Source organism: Phalacrocorax carbo, chromosome 5 (assembly GCF_963921805.1).
Source record: "Phalacrocorax carbo chromosome 5, bPhaCar2.1, whole genome shotgun sequence".
NCBI classification, from domain to species: Eukaryota; Metazoa; Chordata; class Aves; order Suliformes; family Phalacrocoracidae; genus Phalacrocorax; species Phalacrocorax carbo.
The window spans coordinates 26,121,559-26,145,092 of record NC_087517.1 but is presented as its reverse complement, the minus strand read 5'-3'; the positions used below and the strand labels follow the sequence as shown (position 1 = coordinate 26,145,092).

Below are 23,534 nucleotides of genomic sequence, written 5' to 3'. Positions count from 1 at the left end.
TGGCATGAGCTTCACCATGTGACAGATGAAGACTTATAGACAAGGGACAGAGGAGCTGTTTGCAAACATATGTACCACATGTGAAAACAAATAAGGCTGGGGGCACACTTAAACAGGTAGAAACTCCTGCTATTAGTAGTATACATACACATCTTGTGCATGTTTATGTATGCACAAACATTTTGAGAGAAAAAAGGACCTTTAAGAGCTTTCAGCTGAGAATTCTTATTATAGTTTGTACCTAGGTCACCACATTATGCCTCATAGGTCTTCCTTCTAAGATTATTCAATCACTGTTAATCCAGTTATGACCCTGTCCTTTACAGCTGTTGCAACCAACTCTACAACTAAGTTCACCTATTATACAGAAAGATCAATTCCTTTTGTTTCCTCATGTCAACTACCTTCCAGTTCTCCTATTGCAAAACACCCTACTCTATTCCTAGAGATAAAAGGCTACAACCATATCTCAACTCAAGCTAAGCTCTTCAGACTGGGAGACAGCATTCAGTCATTCTTCCCGTCACAGCTATTATTGTACGAGCATACCCATACAAAACAGTTATATGACTTCTATGAAACAGAAAGTGCAGTAAGCAATGGATATTTAATGCATCTGCATGAGGAGTTTGCAACAAAGGTGCAGAGAGACTCAAGTCACCTTGGTGTGTTTTCTTCTCTAAACATGCTTTTTGGTATTGCAAACTTATTACTATAGCTAGCTTGCAAGGGCATCCTTAATGACTTACTCAAAGGACAAACTAAAGCTATCAGAAAACCAACAACTTAACTTAAAACACACAGAAGCCACAGCATAGAGGGAGTGAGTTTACTGCATAGAATGCAATGCATGATTGCTCAGGGAACAAGCTTTTATGTTGATGGTGCAAGCAGCCCCCCAAAAGGCCTCCTCCCCATGCCCCCACCCCCCAAAAAAAGTTTAGCTGCTCAGACTAGCAAGTGTCATCTATCCCTGGTAAGGTCATAGAGTCTATAATAAAAAGATCATGCTTTTCCATGTGTCAAATGATCTGCTGGGAAAGTCAGCATGGCTTTTATAAAGGAAAATCCTTTCTCACTAACCCTTGGAGTTCTATCAGGGTGTGAAAATAGAAAGTGAATAAAGGGGATACAATGAACATCAAATTCCACGCTCCTTTATAACTCCACAGAAGAACCTTTCCTTCAGTACCATAGCAATGTATTTTGACTGGTACTCAAACAGCAGCCTTGATGCTTCCTCTGCCCCCCCCAAAAAAATCCAAGTCCAGCTCTTTACCTTTATTCCTCCAAAGTGCACTGCATAAGTTTTCTGTGCAGTATAACCTACCCCAGCTAAACTAAGGTATCAGATGAAAGAACAAGTGACAAAGTGACAAGAGTCAGAATCCTGGCAAGAGGAGAGAGGCCACCAATATCTCCCTAAATATTATACAGTGAACTCAAGTGCCTAAGATAAGGCTTTGCATTTTAATCTGGGCCTAAAAATTAAGTTAGGGATTAAAACATTCAACATCCCATTTAGGCTTTTGCAGCTTTGACTCAAACTAGCTCACACTAGTTTACACAAACTCGAAGACCAGGAAGGAATTTTTGTGAAGGACAGTACTTATTTCACACTTATTTCTCTCCCCCATTCTTTTTCTTTACTCCTACAAAAATTGTGTTTTAAAGCAGGGAAGAGACTGCAAGACTGCTTTCCACTGAGGCAGAAAAAAAACCAGGATGTCAAGTGACAAGCTTAATATCTCTGGAAGAAAGTAAAAGAGATCCCCAAGTAGGCTTAATTTTCATGTCATTCCCTCAAAAAATATATATTTGTCAGAAAAACAAGCTTGCTGTACAAAGATCTAGTAGATTATAAGCCAGAAGTGTTGCCACTACAGAACATACAACTGAAGAGCAGGTTTTTTTAAAAATTTTAAGCTCAGAGAATAAAGTAGCTCCATACCAAATGGTTAAGAAACCTAAAACACAAATTGGAAGTTTAATAAAGCAACTTATTGATGCTCAAAAGATTCTCCAAACTGGCAAAACTGCACTGACCTACTGCATGTTATTTAAAGCTTTGGAACATGGGGCAGATTCTCAGTCTGATTCCATTCTCCAAGGGAAGTTTAATGCACAGAGTATATCAAGTTTCAGAGAAGACTCATATAAATTTGTCCTTATAATACTTTTAATAAACTTTCCAATGATCCATACAGTCTATTTTATTACGTTAGACTAGTGTCTAGAATTCAGAAAACCTGTTAAATGCAGAACAACTAATAATCTATTCTATGAGATAAGGCAAATTTTTTGCCTTCTTTGGATTAACTGAACAGTATAGTTTTTAAACTTTTAAAAAAATCAAATAAGATATTTCAGTTATATAAATTTTCAACTTACCTTTTTCCTGTGAATTCTACTTGACCTTTCTTATTGAAGATGAATTTGGTGTCATTATATCCCCATCCATTCCACTTCAGAAGTTCTTGCCTTAAAGGGAGAAAAAGATAAGTGAGAATGTTAGCATATTGTAAGCCCAAAACAATTTGCAGTTATGTGTCTTTGGAAAAAGTCTTATGAGATTGCCAGTCAAGAATCAAGTCGATATCAAAAGTGCATAGCTTAATAGAGCAAAAGTCATTCAGCAGCCACAACCATTACTCTTTCAGATTGCATCCTAAGACTTGAAAGGTGCTTTATAAAAACAGCCAGCTTAAGTCAATGCACAGTGTATGGTGATATTATCAAATTGGGAAGAGCAATGTTTGAAAGATGCTCATTTTTAAATCTATACAGAAATAAATACTGACACAAATAGGTAACAGCCAAATGTTTTCAAAATGAAAATGACATGTAGCATTATTATTCTCTGTCAAGAGAATAATTTTTTTTTTTTTACATCAGTACTGTATTCCCACTGCATTCTTAATAACATTTACTTGATGAGGCACTTTGAGTCACATTTGGATTGAAAATATATTTTGGAAAGCCCCCCAAAAATCTCAAGAACTGCAGGAATAACATAGCAAATACAACCTGAATCTGTCCTCAAAGTATGCCACCATAAGAAAGGGAATATTAAAAAAACTAAACAAACCCACAACTGCCAATACAACTACTAAACTGAAATACCTTAGGCACAACCATACCAAAACAGAGGAACTCTTAATTACAATAAAGTCATCAGAACTATATCAATGTAAACATATTTAAGACTCAGAGATACACAAAGAGTAATTACACATTAATCTGACTTTTTAAACCATTTGCTGTTTATTTACATTAGAAATTAAGTACTAACCTAAAAACTGAGTTTTAGTTAATAGAAAGGCATCTTAAAGAAGTCTGAAAACAGATTACCTCGCTCCACTATATACAGTGAATATAGCTCTTACTCTTTGACCATATATTGTAAGAATAAGACGATCAGTGGTGACCATTTCATAAAGACCTCATGATTCAGAGAAAGCACCACCTCAAGTCAGTTATAGCTCCAGCATTACATACCAGATAACTGGGTGATTAACAAATACATTCATTATAAAGATAATATTAACATAGGCTGCTGACATATTCAGTGTTGTAATTAGACTTTGCTTAATCAAAATTAATTTTCTTCAAACTGTCTGTACACAAGGTTTTAATCAAATAAAACAACCATGGAAATGTATTTTATTATAACTGTTTGAATTGTACATTTCAACAAGCCTTTGACAAATCTAGCACTTTAAGCAAACTTTAGAGTGGTTTCAGTACTCAGTAACTGATACAGTTTTATGAAATAGCCAGTCTAACTTGTTCTTCCACATCAAGGAACTTATCCTAAGTTTTCAGCCAAAATTAAACTGTTTGAGCAGACAGCTGTCCAGATACAGAAGCCCCTGTTTGGCTGCCTCCCCTCTCAATAGACTTGATCTTTACACGTGTCTCAGGGCTTCAACATATAGCCCTCAGAAGAAGGCAAGGATCCACTCATGTTCGATAGCACAGGAATGTCTTGTGCTGCTGCATTGACATGACAAATTATGAAAAAGTGTTCTTAATGCATGTTATGCATTCTCACCTATTCTTACATGTATTCCTATATTCTCTATATGTATATTTATGAGTGTTGTGTATTTACAAGAAATTCCACAAAGGCACTAAGTCATACACAGCTGAGCTGCTCCCAGCTGTGAACAGGCAGACACAGAATTTGCCAACTCAAGTGGCATTTATCTTTTTAAACTAAATGTTCCCCTCAAATTCCCATCATTACAGTTCTTAAGGCAAGATTTCTCCCTCTGCTGACTAAATGTAGTATTTCTACATACCTGATCTCTAGTTTGTCAAATCCTGTAAAGTCAGAACAAACCTGATATTAATAACCAAAATTTGAGGGCTCGAGCAGCTTCACCCCCTAATTTAGAAAGGTAAGTCCTCTTCCACAGCAGTGCCAAAACATGTATGCCAAGTACAATGGATGAAGCAGGTTAGAGAAGCCAGCTGCAAAGTTGGAGACAGACAGACCAAGACAGAAAAGACCAGGCTCTAAAGGACATGGTGACATGAGATACACTGATAAAACACAGCTTTGAAACTATCATTAGCCCTGACCGGTACAGATAGATACTTCCCACAAAATTAAAGGGAGGTACTGTTAATTAAGGCACTGAACAAAGACCCAGATACAAGGTCTTTCTGCTAAGCTGACTGCATTCCCAGTTGTTTGCCTTTTCTAAAGGTCTACTTGCCTAGGTTGGTGTTGAACTACCTGATGCTTTCATCAGGCTTTAAAACACAGAACAGAGGTTAAAAGTTTTAATTCTTAAAGAGTTTATTTTCAGGTTGACCTATTCCTGAATAAAATAAGTATACAAAGGTTTATTCTGCCAAACAACATAGCTCTTGTTATTGATGTGATGAGAATGAAATTTAAATCTAATGTAAGTTTGCATGTTTGTAGAACAACTGGTTCTAAAACATCTCAGCTGCCTCGTAACACAAATTTAGTAGATTCCCCCCACCACTGCATAATGGCAGTATTATATCTTGTGACAGGTAAACACCACAACAACAAGTTAAGCATTTAATTTTTATATTCAAAACTATATTGAGCAAGTTTGAGGTTTCTGTTTTGGAGACAGGAATGGCTGTTTTTGTAACAAGTCATCTTACATTTATTCTTTCTTTTGTTCCACCATACCAGAGTGCTGCCAGTTTAAAAACAACTGTTTGATTTACTTATTGTAGTTTCTAGTACTTCATGTCTACACACTAAGAACAAATTAGAGGAAATATTGTATGTGGCTTGCTAAAAAAGAAGCTAAAAAGACAAGATTTTAAAAGAATGATTGATTAGTCAGCTCTGATTTGTAATTGACATGGATTACAGCAAAGACCAGGCTGTTTAAGTCTTCTCACATACCATTTGAAAGGTATACTCTTCATGAACAAGAACTGGTTGAACCTCAGGACTCAGAACTACCTTCAGCACAAAGGAAAGCAGAAGACACGCAGAGGAAATCTGCAAGCCTCCTTGACTACTGACACAATGTCATACTGATACAATTCAATGACTGTAGCAAAACTTCATGGAAGAGTGTTACATATTGTTGCTACATATTATATAATTAACAACTCTTACATATTATTAGCTGAGATATTGTTCAGAAGAGGCACAAGGAGCTCTGCAAGACAGAGGCCAAGGCAGCATGCTGTTCTTCCCCAGGTCTGCCTCCCTACCCCAGCTCCCTCATGTACAGAAAATACACTGTAACAGACACATGCGCTGCATTTCCTTGTCTTTCCATCTTATATTTGGAAATTAAACCTGTAATTTGCAGCATAGTAAGAAACAAAAAGCAAAACAAGGAAATAAGTCTTTTTCTAATCATAAATGTTTTAACAGCATTCCTCCTCCTTCATTTTCATACCGCCCTTTTGCAGCATTATTTATACAGTCACCATTCCTTAGAAAACACTTTCCACACCCCAGCTCCAGTGTAGAACTCCTAGTGCCCTCTGTAATGCCCTGGTGTAGCAATTAGAGCTGCCTGCCAGATTAGCATCAGGCATCACATTTACCTTGGCTCTCAAGAATGATCCAAGCTGTGACTGAGCCATCAATGTAGCCTTCTACATTTCCCAAGATCTCATATTCCAGAGGAGTACAAAGGGCAGAAAGAATTGCTGAGCATCTGCAGACCTAAGCACACATTAAAAACTCCCTCCATGTATGAGTACTCCCATGTATCCAATCCTGCCTCTAAGACCAAGGGACTCAAACTACACATTGATCTGCAACTAATATGTACCACTGTTATACATATAGACTTTTACAAATTATGTATCCTCTAACACTTCAATATTTTGTACCATCTGAAACAATTTCCTTTGCAGTAATAGCTTCTATCCTCATTCTTCAAAAAAAATAATTTGATTGCTAAATGGTAAAAACAAATTAATCTGAGTACCCTGTATAATATCCGAATACTTTGAATAATATCTGAACATCTCAAAACATGTTAAAAAGTTTCATGGCGCAGCCTGAAAAAAAAAGATGCCTAGTTTGCTTAGTTAACTGACATGTTCATGCTCTATGTGTTCTGTGTGTTGCAAGACAGTTTATACACCTTTCTGTTTTTCTTCCCAGCTCTCCTTCCAACACACATAGCAAAGACAGACTCATCAATATTTGTTATTATTCTTGCACTAAACTTCATGTTAACACAGCTGTGTATTGTACCTGAACTGTCTCGTTTAAAGACAAGATCTTTCCTATTCTGTACATTGGCTTCAATATCAAGCTCACTAATCCTACTTTCATCTTTGACAGAAATAGAGTACTTTAGCTAGAAACAACAGGAAGTGACTACTTCTTTCTTGCTTAACTTAAAAGCCAGAAATTCACTACTGAAATATATGAAGAACTATAAGCAAAGCTTGCTTAACATTAAGTTTATATTATATATATACACACAAAAACCCCAATATTGCCTGAAGAGAAAAACCTGAAAGAAAACAGCTTACCATGGAAACAGTGACCATAGGAGCTCAAAACAGTGTGACTAGGTTAAGTGAATTTAAATATTTCACTTTCATTACACTGAAACACGAGTTTAACTCAAAGCAATAATTTTACAGCAAAATATTTGTTCAACAAGTGTTTTCTGCATTTTTCTAGAGAACTGGCTATGGAATAATCAGGGAGACACTGGGCAGGACACTCTTCAGGTCACAGCACAAGGCACTATATTAAGCCCCTAAATGACCATTAAGGTGGCTATGAACTGGGCAGAAGCTTACAGGTGGCAGCATGTCCAGCCCAAGGGGGCAGCCAGCCAGCCCACCCCCAGCCCACTGGCTGAACTCATGATCCCAAGGCATCCAGTCACTCAGTTGGGCAGGCGGAGGCCTCCAGACCTACACTATTTCAACAAAACTGTACCTACCAGCACTCTCCAAATCTCATATTTTAGTGAGAGGCACGGTGATTGGCTGAAAACGTTTGTCTCTCCCTAGGAAACTGAAGAACCAGTACAGGGTCTCCAACAGGTGTCCAAGCTCAGCATCCGAAGTTCGACCCATGTGGAAATTATACCATGGATATCATTTCAGTAGTTTCAAATTTACATTACAAATGCATATCAGGCACCTGCATAAACAATACATAAAACTACCTGTCAAGAAGAGTTTTATACTGCAAATGAGAAGTATCACCAACAGTTACAGGGTCTTTAGTTTTCCATGGTCTAAAGCACATTGATATAACACCACCAGAAGTAAACAAAGTTTTCACTTCCGATGAAGTTACGAGATTATGCTCAATGAAACATCAGAACCAAGATAAAGTCATGAATGAACTCCAGACATTAGCATGTGATTTAACAAGGAACAGAATTGCCTCATTACACAGACACAGCATCTAAGTATATAAGTATCAACAAAACTTCCCCTTTCTCCAAAATAATCTGAAGATCTGGTACATTATACACACAGCTTAGATAAAAAGGCTAATTTACTCAAAATACAAGCAACAGTTTCATGTGTTTTCTTGAGAAGCAGGGTAAAAGTACAGTTCAACCCAGCTGAATCAATAAGACTCAGGTGGAACAAAGCCAAGATGTTCACCTCAATTTCTTCACAGTAACCACCAGCATTTTCAATTCAATCACCAGCTGATGCTCAGCATTAAAACATACACAGAAAATACTCAGACACTACTGTTCCATGATCTAAGAACCAGCACATTCTTGGAAATGAGTTTAAAGTGGCAGTTTTAAGGGCTACCACATGGGCTAAAGCACCAGTATTTGCCTAATGTAACCATGCGGAAGAGTCTTGCAGGTTGTAGAGTTCTTGCAGAACTTGGCACATGGGTGCAGTAAGACTGAGGCAGTATTATGGCACTAAGTAGTTACAAGACGACATTACCCAAACAGTACTTCCTCAAAGGCCACCTCAGCTGGATTTTTGGTTACCAACTCAGGTCACCAGCTGGCAATTCAGAACCTTTTCCACAGGTGATACCAGAAGGTCGCTCTCCCTCTCCTCTGGAGCAGTCTCTCTGGGTTATACAGTCACACCTCTCGACCAGGTAAGCAAGCCAGTCCACAGTGGTTTTGAAGCCAGTAGTAAATTAACATCAGCAGCCTGGAAATTAGGAAAGGGAATGTAGCTCAAGGAATCCTATCAAGAACCACTTTGTGAAAGCATCATTTATCTGGAGAAGAATGCCATGCTGCAGGCAGGGAGTACCTACTGTGTTTGTCATTCTTATACTTCTTCCCTCTTGGATGATCTTCCCTGCAGCAAACCAAGCGTAATCACTCAAGTCTAAAGTCACACAACATCTGTTTTATAACCTTAGACACATTCACGTTCTGTAGCCCACACTTTCAGCTGAGCCCCTGCAGCTGCCATACACCTGATTCAGTTGCTATTTCATTTGCTGAAATCTAATATGGCAACACAAACCTGGGTTCATACTTACAGTTTGCATCTCCAGTAAGCAGCTAATGCAGACACAAGATTTTAGGCATGAAATAAGACTTCAAGGGTTTAGGTACTCCAAAGCACAGTGCACTCTTAAAATAAGTGTAAGGAGAGTAAACGTTTGTTTTATCAGAACACATGTTCCTAGCCTCAACTGTTTCATTACTCTTCATTTCATCACATTGTAATAAACAAAGCCCCAAGGAATCAGGAAATTGGTGTTCCTCTAGTGTTCTTTCATAGAAAGCTTAAGTCATTTAAGGCGAATTAAAGATTCAGGAAGGCCAAGATATTTTACCTATGCTTCTCAATATACACTTTGCCAAATGATGACTCTTATGCAACAGAATACTAGAAGCTATCTCTATTCCAGCTACTACTTCAGTCGTCACCAGTTTCGTTTTTATCTTTGAAGAGACTGCTCTACTACAAAACTGCATGCACACGGCTACTTCCAGGCAGTAAACGAACAAACACTTAAAGGTTTTTTCAAACACTTGAGATCAATCCTTTGAGAAGCATTTTTTGAAAGCTTGCAAAACCAGAAAAAATCTGCTTCACTATCTAAAAAACCGAGTTAATGAAGGAATCACCTACTGTTTATTTGCTCAAGCAAAATAAGCTCAGCTCCTGGACAATACTGTTTTACTATCACACAGAGAATTTTTAGCAGGCTCTGTAGCAAATACATCAGATAACTGCTGAAGACCACTTTTTGGCCTACACCATCAACCCTGCAGACTTGCACCCAGCAGCCCAATCTTGGATATAATCACTACACAGGCATTATGCTTGTCCATCACATTCAGCCTACAATTGATTTTAAATACTTCATGTTATTTGTTCTCTCCTAAGAGGTATAGTAACATTTCAGTAAAGTCTAGTTGGCTGCAACCTGTTACACTACAGATGTCCTTACTTTACTCCAGCTCAAAGTAGCTTCTAGGAAGTCCTAGTAATTAATCTATTGCATTAACAGACCATTCTATTGAGTTTAAATAAACAAAGTTTAAATAAATAGCTATCTATACACACACTTTTCTTGTACATAACAGTTCAGATCTCAGTAGATAAAGAAATTGATCTACAGAATTCTTAGTTTTTGCTGTAAACTGCTACTTGCTTTCATATAATAATCTGTATTGTACTTTATATATAAAACATAATTTACACTTGTATCTTGTAGCTAGGTTTTTTCCTAATAAAATTTAATGAATTCATATATCCAGTTCAGTTTACTTGGTATCAAGTGATCTAACAATACATACTAAATTCTTACAGATTTCCTACGTGTCATCTGCCTGGTATTCAGCTACTTGGAGCTAGATGACAGACAGGAATTGCTACTGCATACGAAGTCACATTTGCCTTCAGATTATGACACTTTCCTTTATCAGGCTAGTGTTTCCATTTGAGAATCTTCACATTGTACCTGTTCCACTACTTCAAGCATTAACCTTGACTAGCAATTAACTGCTTTGAAACAATCACAGAGCCTCCTGTGAACTGTCACACCTTCCTCATTGCAACAGGCTCTTAACTATTCTGATTTGTTAGGACCCTCTTAGCAGCGGTACCAGCCCTTTCCTTCTTTGCCCTGAGTTTCCACCACCTTACACTTAGAAATCTGCTATACCAGGATTCGGTTTGGTGTCAAGTGTGCTTAAACACTGTTGTCTTAAGAGTTGAGTGTTTATAATAAATAAAGCTTGCTCTAAGTATTGGTGGTAAGATATGAAGCCTCTTTGACATTGGCTGTTAAATTCAAATAGTATCAACTCTAAGAGAGTTAATTCATGTTGCTAATTCATATAGTCATAATCATTACCAGTACTACAGCAGGAGTTTATATAAAGGTATGGCAGTACTAACACATTACCCTAACCTGGTTGTTAACTCGATACAGATCAGGTAGGTGGCTATACACTCATTCCTTAGTTTACCCTGGGCAACAGTATGCCCATAATAAAAAGGTCTCTCTTCATCCCACAGGAACGAAGCTTCTCCACAAAGAGATAGGAAAAATCAGGAATTCCTGCCCAGCTCTCTTGTTCCAAGACAGAAAAATTTTAAGCCTATGAACTACTCAATCAACATTTAGTTACACACAATCAATACTCCCTTTTAACAAGGGCCAAATTGTTTGAAGTTTGATTTGAGTAAGTGATAATACAAGCAAGATTAACATCAGTGCACGCTCCGCCTCTGAGGCACTCTTACTTTCTAGCATACATAATTACTCTGGTACAACGGTGTTCTAGGGAATTGTAACACCTTACTCTTTCCACAGAATCATTTAGGTTGGAAAGGACCTCTAAGATAATTGAGTCCAACCATAAACCTAGCACTGCCAAGTCCCACTATACCATGCCCCTAAGCACCACATCTACATGTCTTTTAAATTCCTCCAGGGATGGTGACTCAACCACTTCCCTGGGCAACCTGTTCCAGTGCTTGACAGTGAAGACATTTTTCCTATTATTCGATCTCAGCCTCCCCTGGCACAACTTAAGGTCATTTGCTCTTGTCTTATCACTTGTTATTTGGGAGAAGAGACCAACACCCACCTCGCTGCAACCTCCTTTCAGGTAGCTGTAGAGAGCAATAAAGTCTCCCCTCAGTCTCCTTCTCTCCAGGCTAAACCACCCCAGTTCCCTCAGCTGCTCTTCAGACTTGTTCTCTAAACCTGTCAACAGCTATGTTGCTCTTTGGACACACAGTGTCCAAAGCAATACAGGTTAAACACTTCATGTACTTAATCTTCAAAATAACTATGTAAGTTTTTAACTCAAGTCTCACCAGCAAAGTGAGCTTTCTGATAACCAGTCAGCAAAAGTCAACAGTGTAAGAGTTCAGAAAGAGTAATTTCAAGGAAAAGTTGTTTTCCGAACTCAATTTTTTTCTTTTAGTAAGCTCTTCATGTCATACAGAATATTAACCACAGCATGACAGATTCTGATTATTAACATGCTTCACTGACAAGACACCAGGTGGTTAACATACACCACAACATATTAAGTCTTCCACTGTCCTTATGCAAGTCACTTTAACCCAAATAGTAAGCTTAATAAGACAAAAACTGGTAGAGCAAGACACATGAAATCAGGGGAAGGGGGATACAATCTGTTTTGTGGTCCAGTAGTCCATAACAAGGTCATAGGTGATGGGGACCTCAGTCCAGCTGAGAGGGAGCTCCACCAAGTTACTCCCATTCTCCAATTTTATAGCTGATGCAAAGTCCCTAGACCTTACATATCTTTGTACCCAGAGTCTTAATCCCCACAGCACACCCTGCTATGACTTTTAGAGCTGAACAGGGGCTGTATGGGTAGATAAATGAGGGGAAAGAGGAAAGCAGGCCTCATGGTTCAGCAAAAATGTTCATGCTCTATAATTCAAAAGAGCAACACAAACCCTCAACCATGAGTTGTGCTTGTGATTAGTGTTTAGCTATGAGTGGGTGACAGCTCCTTGATTCAGTTTAAATACTTCAGGGTTTTTGTTAGAAACTGTCTAGGCTCTTGACATAAGTTTAGGCCTAATTTTCTGGCCACTGACAAGCAGCGTAGGGAGTGGCAGAGGCATATTATTGGAGTCTGCACAGTTGGGGCTGTGGGGCTAAGCTAGGGGTGACTACCAAGTCTTCACCTAGTTCTGCCCCTCACCTTGGCCTCATCATGGCATCTCCCTCTTCAGCAGACTCTTGACATTAGTCTGGCACCAGGATTGGGACCCCACACTTCAGCACACCCATCATCCTGTTAAGGCTTCAACACACATTGCAAAACTATGATCCTCACCTTCCACTGCAACACTGAATTAAAACACAAAATTCAAGCCAGGAATGCCACCAAGAAATAATACCTCTCCATTTTTATAGTGCCTAAGGTTTGCCTCAAGAGGATACTCTTCTAAGAATAGAGTTGCTTGTCTTTTTCAGGAATTTTCCCATCTCAATAACTGTCATTTTAAGAAGTAGGAAACATATTGCAATCTTTAGACACATCAATTTGCAAACACACTGTTTATCCTTCAGGGTTGTTTTTTTTTTGAAACAGGGACAGTTAGATGAGCACCCACAGACTCTCAGTCAATCCCAAATATTCTCCTTCCTCCTCTCACTGGTGATGAAAAAATGTGTGGATAAGATCCTTAGCAGTTTGGTCTTTGAACTATGTGCTGCTTTTGGCTAGGATAGAGTTAATTTTCTTCATAGTAGCTAGTATGGGGCTATGTTCTGGATTTGTGCTGGAAACAGTGTTGATAACACAGGGATGTTTTAGTTACTGCTGAGCGGTACTTACACAGAGCCAAGGCATTTACTGCGCCTCACACCACCCCACCAGCGAGCAGGCTGGGGGTACACAAGGAGTTGGGAAGGGACACAGCCAGGATAGCTGACCCCAACTGACCCAAGGGATATTCCACACCATATGACACCATGCTCAGCATGTAAAGCCAGGGGAAGAAGGGGGGACATTCAGACTGATGGCATTTGTCTTCCCAAGTAACCATTACACATGATAGAGTCCTGTCTCCCTGGAGATGACTGAACACCTGCCTACTGATGGGAAGTAGTGAATGAATTCCTTGTTTAGCTTTGTTTGTGTACATGTGCAGCTTTTGATTTACCTATTAAACTGCCTTTATCTCAACCCCTGAGTTTTCTCACTTTCACTCTCCTGATTCTCTCCCCCATCCAACCAGGGAGGGAGGGAGCAGCTGCATATGGCTTAGTTGCCAGCTGGGATTAAACCACAACAAACTACCAACAAGAAAGCCATGTTTCTGCAGGCCACTGTCTAGTGGCTACTGGATAAGCAGCCAGAAGAAAAATTCTGTGATCAGAGCCATACAGCTGAACTACTGCAAAGGGGTTTTTTCATCATAGGGAGTCTTCTGCTTTGCAGAGGAAATGCAACATGAGAGTGCACCTAAATCTGGTACAATGTCTGTAGCTTTGACACCATTTCAAACACTACAGCAAAGATGCAACAAGCATAATAAATGAAAACTTTGCTAAAGATCTTTCAGCTGTAGCTTTGCTAGAGAAAATTAAAGTAATAGTTCAAAAGAGGCAGAAAAGCTGAATCATCATACAGAGGGCAGTAAGGAAAAACTGCCTGCATCTGGAGTTTCCTAATATTGCTGATAAAAGCCATGCGGTATCACTGTACCCATCTATAGGTCAGTTATTTTTACCACATTTTTCAATCAACTTTCTAGGTCTTATGAATACATCAACCAGCTCCAGATTAGCTGGAAGTCACTAGAACAGGACTCAGGTGTTCATCACTCGCTGCCTCCAAATCAGTATAGGCAACAGAGCTGTCCTTCTCCCCCATTCCTCCCATTAAAACCTGGGTATTACCCTCAGATACAAGCTCTACCTAGATCCTCTTATCCAAGCTGTATTTACATACCAGAATTTTCACATGCAACATCTCAAACATTTCAATCACATCTCAGATGTTAAAAGGAAATGTAAGACAGATGCAGCTCTGTTTAAGGTTCTTTTGTTTCTATACATACAAAAAGGCTGGGCTCTAGCTACATCAAGACATTTGTACCTATGGCATGGACCAAGCTTTCCAGCAGTTCCCTTACACCCACAGCAAAGCATCTAGCTACTGTATCATTTTAATCATAAGCTCCTTGAAGCAATACATTTTTTATTCTTAATCCAGAACAAGTTATTTAGAGTGAAAATAGCAATCTGTTATGATCCTATAGCAAATCCTAATATGAGAAAGCAACATCAACAACTTGTAGAAGTAGAGGTGCTAAGTACACTAAACCTATGTTTCCACAGAGAAGGAGCTATCCTTCAGGTCACATGCCTCTTCACAAAAGCCTGCTTCCCCTGCTCTTCAAGGATGAAATAACTGGCTGTAGAAATTAGGCAATAATCCATCTGAAATAAATCACTGAAACTAGCTAAACTTCCGCCCCCCCCCCCCCCCCAACAGTGATTTCTTCCTAAATTCAAAACACAGAAAAACTCAATATGGAAGGCAGCAATTTTGGGATGACCAGTGAGGTATTTAACACACCTCCTGCAAGAGCATCAAATCCCCCTCAGTGAGAACTAAAGGCTTTCCAAGTTGTTAATATTTGACTACATGCCCATGACATCCCAGCCCTCCCAAAGCAAGCAAGCTCAGCTTGTGGCCCTGGGCTTGTTAGAAAAGGTGAGACTGTGTCTTGTTCTCTTCTTGAAAAAAGGCTGAGAGCAAACCATGGGCTGAATGATTTTCCTTAAAGGAGCAACAACTCTTTTAACCACTACTTGCCCTACTTCTTTACCACCTCCATACACTAACACACCAGTCCCTGTACACAACTCCATGGAGAGCAGTAGGATGTTTATAACCTAAGCCTTAAAATGCTCTTACAGGACAGCAAGCCAACACACATAAAGAAAATCCACACGCAAGAAAGGGGAAATCACAAAATAAATCCACCCAGCAGAGAGGTGGGCCTCATGATGATAAGTTACATGAAACTGTATCATGGTATTTTAATTGTAACATTTAAGAAAATCTACTAGAAAGATAAATCCAAGAGCCAGTGAAACAACTTTGAACTAGACAATTTGACTGTCTTCCCTTGCTCTCATATGACCTGAGTCTTTACTATCAAATACCGTAAGAAACAGAAGAGGTAGTTAACATGCTTAGAACTATTCATTTCTAAGTAACTTGAGTTAGAGCCTAATCTATGAGTACATCTGTGTCAGCATTTACATGAGGTGAACGCTTCACATGCCTGTGAACAGGGGAGGACTGAAACCCCACATAAAAACCTTGCTCCTTACACGTGCTGCATTCTTCATTAATGCGGCCTCAAAGTATTTTGCAAACGTTGAACCTCTGTTCCAGTTATCAAGGTGACTGTGAATGACTTTCCATTTTAACACAACTCCACTTACTACAGCAACAAGTAAGAGGCTGCAGACCGCCTTCCTTCGGTTCCATCCGGTCCCTGCAGCGGTGCACCGCTTCAGCACGCTTCCCGCCTTAGGGTTCGCCTCCTTCCCCCCGTCGCTGCCCTCCCGCCACCTCCCGGCCCGGCCAGCCCCGCGGGGAGGCCCCGCCAGCCCACGCCCGCTTCCAGGCGGGAGTGGAACCGCCCTCGGCCGGCACACGGCGCGCTAGCGCCGACCCGCACCGAAAGCCGGCCGCTCCGGGGGCCCGCTACCCCGCGGGGACCCCCGCCCGCACCCACCGCTTCTTCGGGATGGAGCCGGAGGCCGGCCCTGCGGAGTCCCCCTGCGCTTTGCAGGGACTCGGGGAAAGCGCTTCCCGCTCCGGAGCCCGCGGCGAGCCCCGCAGGTGCCCGGAGATGATGCGCAGCCGTCGCCGGGCGGAGGACGGGGAGCCGCCGCCGCCATTTCCCGCCGCCTCCGCGGCCGCCATCGCACTTCCGTGTTGTGCCGCCGATCGCCGCCGGGTGAGAGGTCGGGGGAGCGGAAGGCGCCCTCCGGAGCGCCCCTCATATGGGCCGTCCCGGCATGCACCGCCGCCCGCGAGCCACTGCCCCGCCCCGCCCCGCCCCGCGGCGCCGTGAGGCGGGCGGGGCGCTCCCGCCGCCCCTTACCCCCGCGGCTAAGCTGAGCCGAGGTAAGCCCGGTTCTCCTGGCCTCAGGCAGCGATGGAGAGGAGGCGCGATCCGCCGGAGCTCCGAGGCCCGTTCCCGCCAGCAGTCGCACAGCCCCCCGGAATAGCTGCCTGCCTCAGCAGTTCTGGGCTTACATGAATAAACAAGGGAGAAAAAAGGCTTTATTGGAGGTTCTCACATCTTGTGTTATAATTACCGGCCTTTTAGATGTCTAAATAGATTTGAGAGAACAGGAAGGTGCGTGTTCCTTGAAGATGAGGATTGCCTAAGTTAATGATGAAATGCTAATTAACAGCAATGACATAGATGGGTTACTTAAGAGATAGATTGGTGAGGTGGCAAATAATCCTACAGGAGTTACAGATTTTATCATCACTGTTGATAGGGACACAAGGCCCTGGTTTCAGGAGTTACAGATTTTATCATTGTTGACAGGTACACAAGGCCGCCTCTGCTTTGTCCTAGTGAGGCCATATCTGGAGTACTGTGTCCAGTCCTGGGCTCTCCAGTTCAAGAAAGACCAAGAACTACTGGAGAGAGTTCAGCAGAGAGCTACCAAGATGATCTGGGACTGGAGCATCTCTTACGAGGAAAGGCTGGGACACCTGGGTTTGTTTAGCCTGGAGAAGACTGAGGGGGAATCTTATTAGTGCTTATGAAAGGGTGAGTGTCAAGAGGATGGGGCCAGGCTTTTCAGTGGTGCCCAATGACAGGACAAGGGGCAACAGGCACACAGGAAGTTCCACCTAAACATGAAAAAAAAACTTATTTCCTGTGAGGGTGACAGAGCAGTGGCACAGGCTGCCCAGGGAGGCTGTGGAGTCTCCTTCCCTGGAGACATTCAAAACCCACCTGGATGCGTTCCTGTGCCCCCTGCTCTGGGTGTCCCTGCTCAAGCAGGGGGGTTGGAGAAGGTGATCTCCAGAGGTCCCTTCCAACCCTTACCATTCTGAGTCTGTGGTTCTGTGAGTGGAGAACTGCTGAGCCAGGTGCCTCTGCCTGTGTAACTTGGCCGTTCTTCCCACGGCGGGCATTGCTAGTAGAGAGGCTCCAGGCTTCCAACGATCTGCTGTCTCTGATAAAACCACACCACAAAATGAACGCAGACTGACTGGTGGGAATATATCCCCTTCTGTAGCTGGGACAGCCATTGCTGGGTACAGAACTGTCAAACCTGACCATGTTTGAGCCCTGTGGGGACAGCTAGGATTTACCATGTAGCATCACTTTGAAGAGGGAGAAGAACTGGGATTCAAGGGGAGACACAGATGTGATGCCAACTCCAGGTGCTGTCTGCTACTAGGACCAGAGTGCTTTGGTCATCTTTGAATTTCAACTCAGAAAAAGATGTGGAAACCGGAAAGATTTTAAAGGAGAACAGGTGAGAAGAGGGCTTTTTTCATCAGAAAATGAAAAAAGGCTGAACAAACTGAGTCCAGACTGCTATGAAGTGAAAGGGAGCAGCGTCCCCTTCATGACCCAGCAACGCTGGTGAGAAGTAACGAGCTCAAACTGCAAGATATAACTTCCGTATTAGCATTAGACTGCTTTCTAATGGCAGTGAAAATGAACATATATCTATCAGAAATGATATTGTTAGAAGCAGTTCTGCTCAGGGCAAGTTGATGGGCTAGGTGACCCACTCAGATTAATTCCAACTTTTTTCTGTGTGACGTGAAATACCTCACACTATTGAAGCCTACTCAGTTCTCACACAGGACCTACTTTCATTATCAGCTTTTACAGTTGATGGCACTGACCAGCTTCTTGGAAGTCTTGAAGTGGAATATTAATAATCATTGAGATTACTAATACCTTTGTAATGACATTTTGCCTGCCATTGTTGATTTAGTTGTTCATTCCTTCCTCATACACCCCTATGCTTGTTATGTCATGTATGTGAAACAAAGTTCATAAAACTCTTACCCTCTTCCGAATCTCTTTCAGGGACCTATTTCTCCCACGGTACTTCAACATGATACCTTTCCATTAGCTAAGCAACTAGCAGAAAGTTCTCCAGGGAGCAGCATCTAGCCAAAAGGTTCTCCAGGGAGCAGTATGTAATGCACAAGCAGTGAGACTTCAGTTCAGTTCCCTACTTCGTGTGCAACACTGGTGCCTCTTTGAGTCATGGCTCCCCATATATAACCCAGGGATAACAGGATCTCCCTAGAGGGACTGATTTGAAGATAAATACACTAAGGACTGTGTGACAATGTAGGATCAACCCCTATAAGACCTACTGATGAAAAGCAGTACATAAAAGCCACACAGATATTATTACTATTTGTTTTGCTTTATTCTCACTGTTGTTAATTGATTTTATGCCCTTTGTGTACTTTGACTAGAAAAGAGTCTGTAATTTTCCTGGGGCAGAAATTGCACTAGTTGCAGTGGGGTCTCAGCTTTAGGTTACATTTCTGGTAGTACTGCAACATAAACAGCTGTTCTGGCAGTTTGATAGTTTGGTTATGGGGTTAAATTTCCCCCCTGTGAATAATTTGTATACTACTTTCTGGATTAACTCATGCATATCCACATTTAAGTGTCTGCTGCTGTGGAGGCAGTCTGTAGGGAACAAACATGGGTCTCTCGACTGAGTTTCCATTCACAGTGTTTACCGACATTCTGGATATAGCTGGGGGGACTTTAAGTCATAGTTATCTAAATCTTTCCACATTGCTGAACACTGGCAAAGAGATGCTAGATTCACTGTAGTAGGCTTCAGATTTTCCTAGAACGTTTCTTTGTACCATAGTCAATCTGGGAACAATAATGAGACCATTGCTCATTTATTTGATCCTAATCATAGAGGTTCTCAGTAAAAAATTGAATTCGGCTAGTACCTGATAAGCAATATTTGTCACCACCTCAGAACTTAATTCTCAAAAAAGTTCCCAATTAGTTTTCAAGCGTGTATGTGGCTGGAGATTTAACTGGGGATAGTAGAGGCATGGTGGTATGGTTTAGAAACCAGTGAGAGCCCTCGTCTTATGCAGAGCAAAGGTATAGCTAACACCTGGGGCACAGCAACCCTGGATGTACCTACAGCCTGGGCAATGAGGCTGGAGAGCAGCTCTGCAGAGAGGGACCCGGGGGTTCTGGTTGATGGCAAGTTGAGCATGAGCCAACAATGTGTCCTGGTAGCCAAGAGGGCCAACCATGTCCTGGGCTGATTCAAGCACTGCATTGCAGCCAGTCGAGGGAGGTGATTGTCCTGCTCTACTCTGTGCTGGTGCGGCCTCACTTTGGAGTGCTGTGTGCAGTTTTGGGTGGCATAGTATATTAAGGATACAAAGCTACTAGAGAGTGTCCAGAGGAGGGCCATGAAGTTGGTGAAGGGTTTAGTGGGGAAGCTGTATGAGGAGCAGCTAAAGTCACTTGTTTATTCAGCCTGGAGAAGAGGAGACTGAGGGGAGACCTCATCGTGGTCTACAGCTTCCTCACAAAGGGAGGAGCAGGGGCAGGCGCTGATCTCTTCTCTCTGGTGACCAATGACAGGACCCGAGGGAATGGCAGGAAGATGTGCCAGGGGAGGGTTAGGTTGGATATTAGGAAAAGGTTCTTCACCGAGAGGGTGGTGGAGCATGGGAACAGGCTCTCCAGGGAGGCAGTCGCGGCACCAAGCCTGGTGATATTCAAGAAGCATTTGAGAATGCCTTCAGAGATACAGCATGAATTTTGCGGTTGTCCTGTGCAGGGACAGGAGTTGGACTTGATGATCCTTGCAGGTCCCTTCCAACTCAGGACATTCTATGATTCTATGATATTTTAAAAAAATATGTCTAATTGATTCATATCAAGTCTATGTAATATGTAGAAGTGCTGAAAAGAAACTTAGGAAACACAACAATTTTGAAAGTAATATGGTTGTGACACCAAAGAGAACTGATTTAAGTAAAAATACCAGCAGATCTACAACATGGTAGTTTGAAGTACGCTAATTGCTGCCAAGCCAAAGCGGCAGCATTCGCCATTCCATGAGCTGTCCTTCTCACATACCAGAGTGCATCTGCAAGCGTGAGTGAGATGCCAGCTCACTGTGACACTCCTCATGTTACCAAAGACATGCATTTCCAGAACGCTGCACACTGGCATTTTCAAGAAACGTAGTTTTAAAGAGAGTTTGCAGTTTAATGCAAAACAAAGTAGCCAAAATTCTTTAAACTTTCAGAGAGGTCTTCATAACAAGGTGTCTCAGAGCTCTGTTACACAGTAGTCCCATGGGAGAGCACAGAGGGAACGTGCTGCTCGGGAAAAATGCTACACTCTTGGGCAACCCATACACAGGCTGTGAAAAGAAAATACTCTTCTGATAAATTTCCTTGCCTTGAATGAAGTTCTTCAACAGATTGTTTAAAGTCACCTAATTTAGCATGGGAGCCCTTGAGATGTACATATCAGATGTGGAAAATTAATTGATGGGATACACATTCAGCCTTAGAAGCTTCAGCAACTTACAGGTTGCTGAAATAGTACCTGAACACACATCTAGAAGAGAATGTAGAGTACTATATTCAATTTAAACTGTAAAAAGAATGTTGATAAATTTCAAAGAAGTTTTATTGAAACCTGAGGAACTTCCTGGTCCCAGTTGAAATTAGCAGGGATTGCCAGTGCTGTACTACATGTCTGTGCTGTTCCTTTACTGACTAAATAGCAGAAAAAGGTTGTGGGATTTTTAAATTTATTTTTCACTTTTAAAGTATCACAGCTTTGAGTTATAATTCTTAATTTACCTCACTGTTTCTGAGGACAACAGAAGAACATTGTTGTCATAGTAGCCAAAAAGAAAATGAACACAAAGAGTCCTTTGCTTTCTAGAAAGATGGGAGATGTGAAACTAATTTTTTCGAGTCTTCATTTCATGGCACTACTTGCAAGGTTAAACCAGAAGGAAACGCCTACTTGAATAAGGGGTGCTTTAGATGTTCTTGCTTTCTCCAGTTCAACTACTATTCAGAGTAGTGATTGACACTAATATATTAGAACACTTTTGTTCTGTAATGTTGGACAAAAAAACACCACCTACAGAACAGGTGGGGTTTTGGCCACCACAGGTACAGGATGGGTGTGGGACATCCACAGCTGAATCACGGGCTCAGAAGAAGCTGATGAGGCAATAAAAGGGGAAAAAAGGGCATAAGCCCTTGAGATCACCTCTGGATTAGTAAAATTTTTGCCAGAGGAAAAAAATAAAAAGAAAGCTTACACCCTTGCATGAACGTGTCATTCAACACCAAGTAATTAATGCTCTGGGAGGAGTTTTGTTGATACTTGATTGGGCCAAGATATTTTCCTGAATGGAGCCAATTTGTCTAAGACCTACTTAAGCTTTGTGCCATTTTTACAGAGTCAGCAGAGACCCTGGGGGAAAGGTGCCACATCCACCCATCCACTGCCAGCTTATGGCAATATGAGGCTCAGCTTGCAGGCCTTGGTGCTGCAGAACGAGAAAGGCCCAGGTCTCAGAGCTTACAGCTAGGGAGGAGCCTGCAGGACCTCAAGCTATTGGCAAGGATCAACCTGGATTTGTAAAGGATACACAAGGGTAGGGGAAACTGAACCTAGGAAAAAGGTGATAAAAGCCTGCAGAGTATTGGCCATGAATGAAACCTCCTATCTAGGGATGTCCAACTAGAAGCTGACCTTTTTTACATGGAAAGGTTAGTGGCCAGTGTTTTCTCTCTTTAAACATGAAAAAAATATAGATATTTTTGTATATTGTGGTCAACTCTCTCTTGGTAGAGAGAGAAGATATCAAAGAGAATAAACTATTTCAGTTTTCAGTCAACAGTATGATGTGAACAGTTTAGAAATGCTAGAGCTTAGAAGCAAGTCTGTGTCTGAACAAGAGCTGATCACTGAGAAGCAAGCACTAAATCCTTGTCTGTAGTACATTAAAGAATGCATATCGACTCCTCTGTGAAACTGCTGTGACTTCACTAAGCCTTCTACTTGTGCCCCAAGGTGAGTTATTAGTAATATATTATTATTATTATCATCATCATCATCTCTGTACTAGTAATAACTCCAGATCTGACTTTTCCATATATCACATTTTGCATGAAAGAAAAATACATGCTAAATTGTTAGCTGTATGCACAGGTGAGTTTGTGCATCCATCAGTTCAAGGTTAGCCTTTGCAAACTGAATAAGACACATTTCTGTTTGTTTCTTCTGATTACTTCTGGTAGTAAAACCAGTTAAACTCTATCACTGGTAGCAATAGTGGCAGATATGTTTATGTACATGCTTCTCAGGTTCCCAGTGAACTCATTTCACAGTCTTCATTCTACTGTAATGACAGTCCTACTGCATCCAAATAACTGAGGGCGAGAAAGGCGAGCTTCCTAGAAAACTCTGCATAGAGATGTTTAGCCCTGCCCAGCTTCAGCTCTTCCACAACGCATGTCAAAAGCCTGTCAGGAGAAAAGGCTTTCATATTTATTTATTGAGGCAGTTCAGTAAAACCAAACATAGTTACCACATATGTCTTCCCGTGGCTTTGTCGGTGAAAGTAAGCATAATTTGACATTCACAGACAGTTAGCTTTCAAGCTGCGTATCCCAAAGCAGCTCAAGTGTGGTTTGGATACTCTTTTTTACTGCCCCAAGACTTTCTCTCCTTCACCTTTTTTAAGGGAGCTGTCAATTAAAGTGAAATGTAACTGCCCAGCATGACAAGGGATCTTCTGCAGAAACTATTTGCCTCTACACTTTCCTGCTGTTGCAACTCCTGTACACCTGCATTTTGTCTTGGTGACTTCATCTCATAACTATTCTCAGTTCTCTTTATTTACTTTCAGTATCTCCATTTTTCATTCCAGCTTTATGCCCTCCTGTGGAAGAGTTTGGCAAGAAGTGTTGCAACTCTGAAAATACCCTTTTGAGAAGGAGCATTGCCTTTCTCAGCCCAGTTTATTAATTTCTCCTGAAGAGAGTTGG

The 23,534-nt window shown here is 41.4% G+C and overlaps 1 protein-coding gene across 1 annotated transcript in view; it reads right to left on the bottom strand.

Moving 5' to 3' along the window:
* AGPS (alkylglycerone phosphate synthase) overlaps window positions 1-16,440 on the bottom strand; it is a 60,759-nt gene extending 44,319 nt beyond the window's left edge. Inside the window, exons 1-2 of the mRNA XM_064451700.1 lie at window positions 16,195-16,440; window positions 2,392-2,481 (exon numbers count right to left, since the gene is read on the bottom strand). Coding sequence (XP_064307770.1) covers window positions 2,392-2,481; window positions 16,195-16,385 — 281 coding nt within the window. The 5' untranslated portion in view covers window positions 16,386-16,440. The remainder of the gene's footprint in view (window positions 1-2,391; window positions 2,482-16,194) is intronic.
* Between the last annotated feature and the right edge of the window lie 7,094 nt (window positions 16,441-23,534).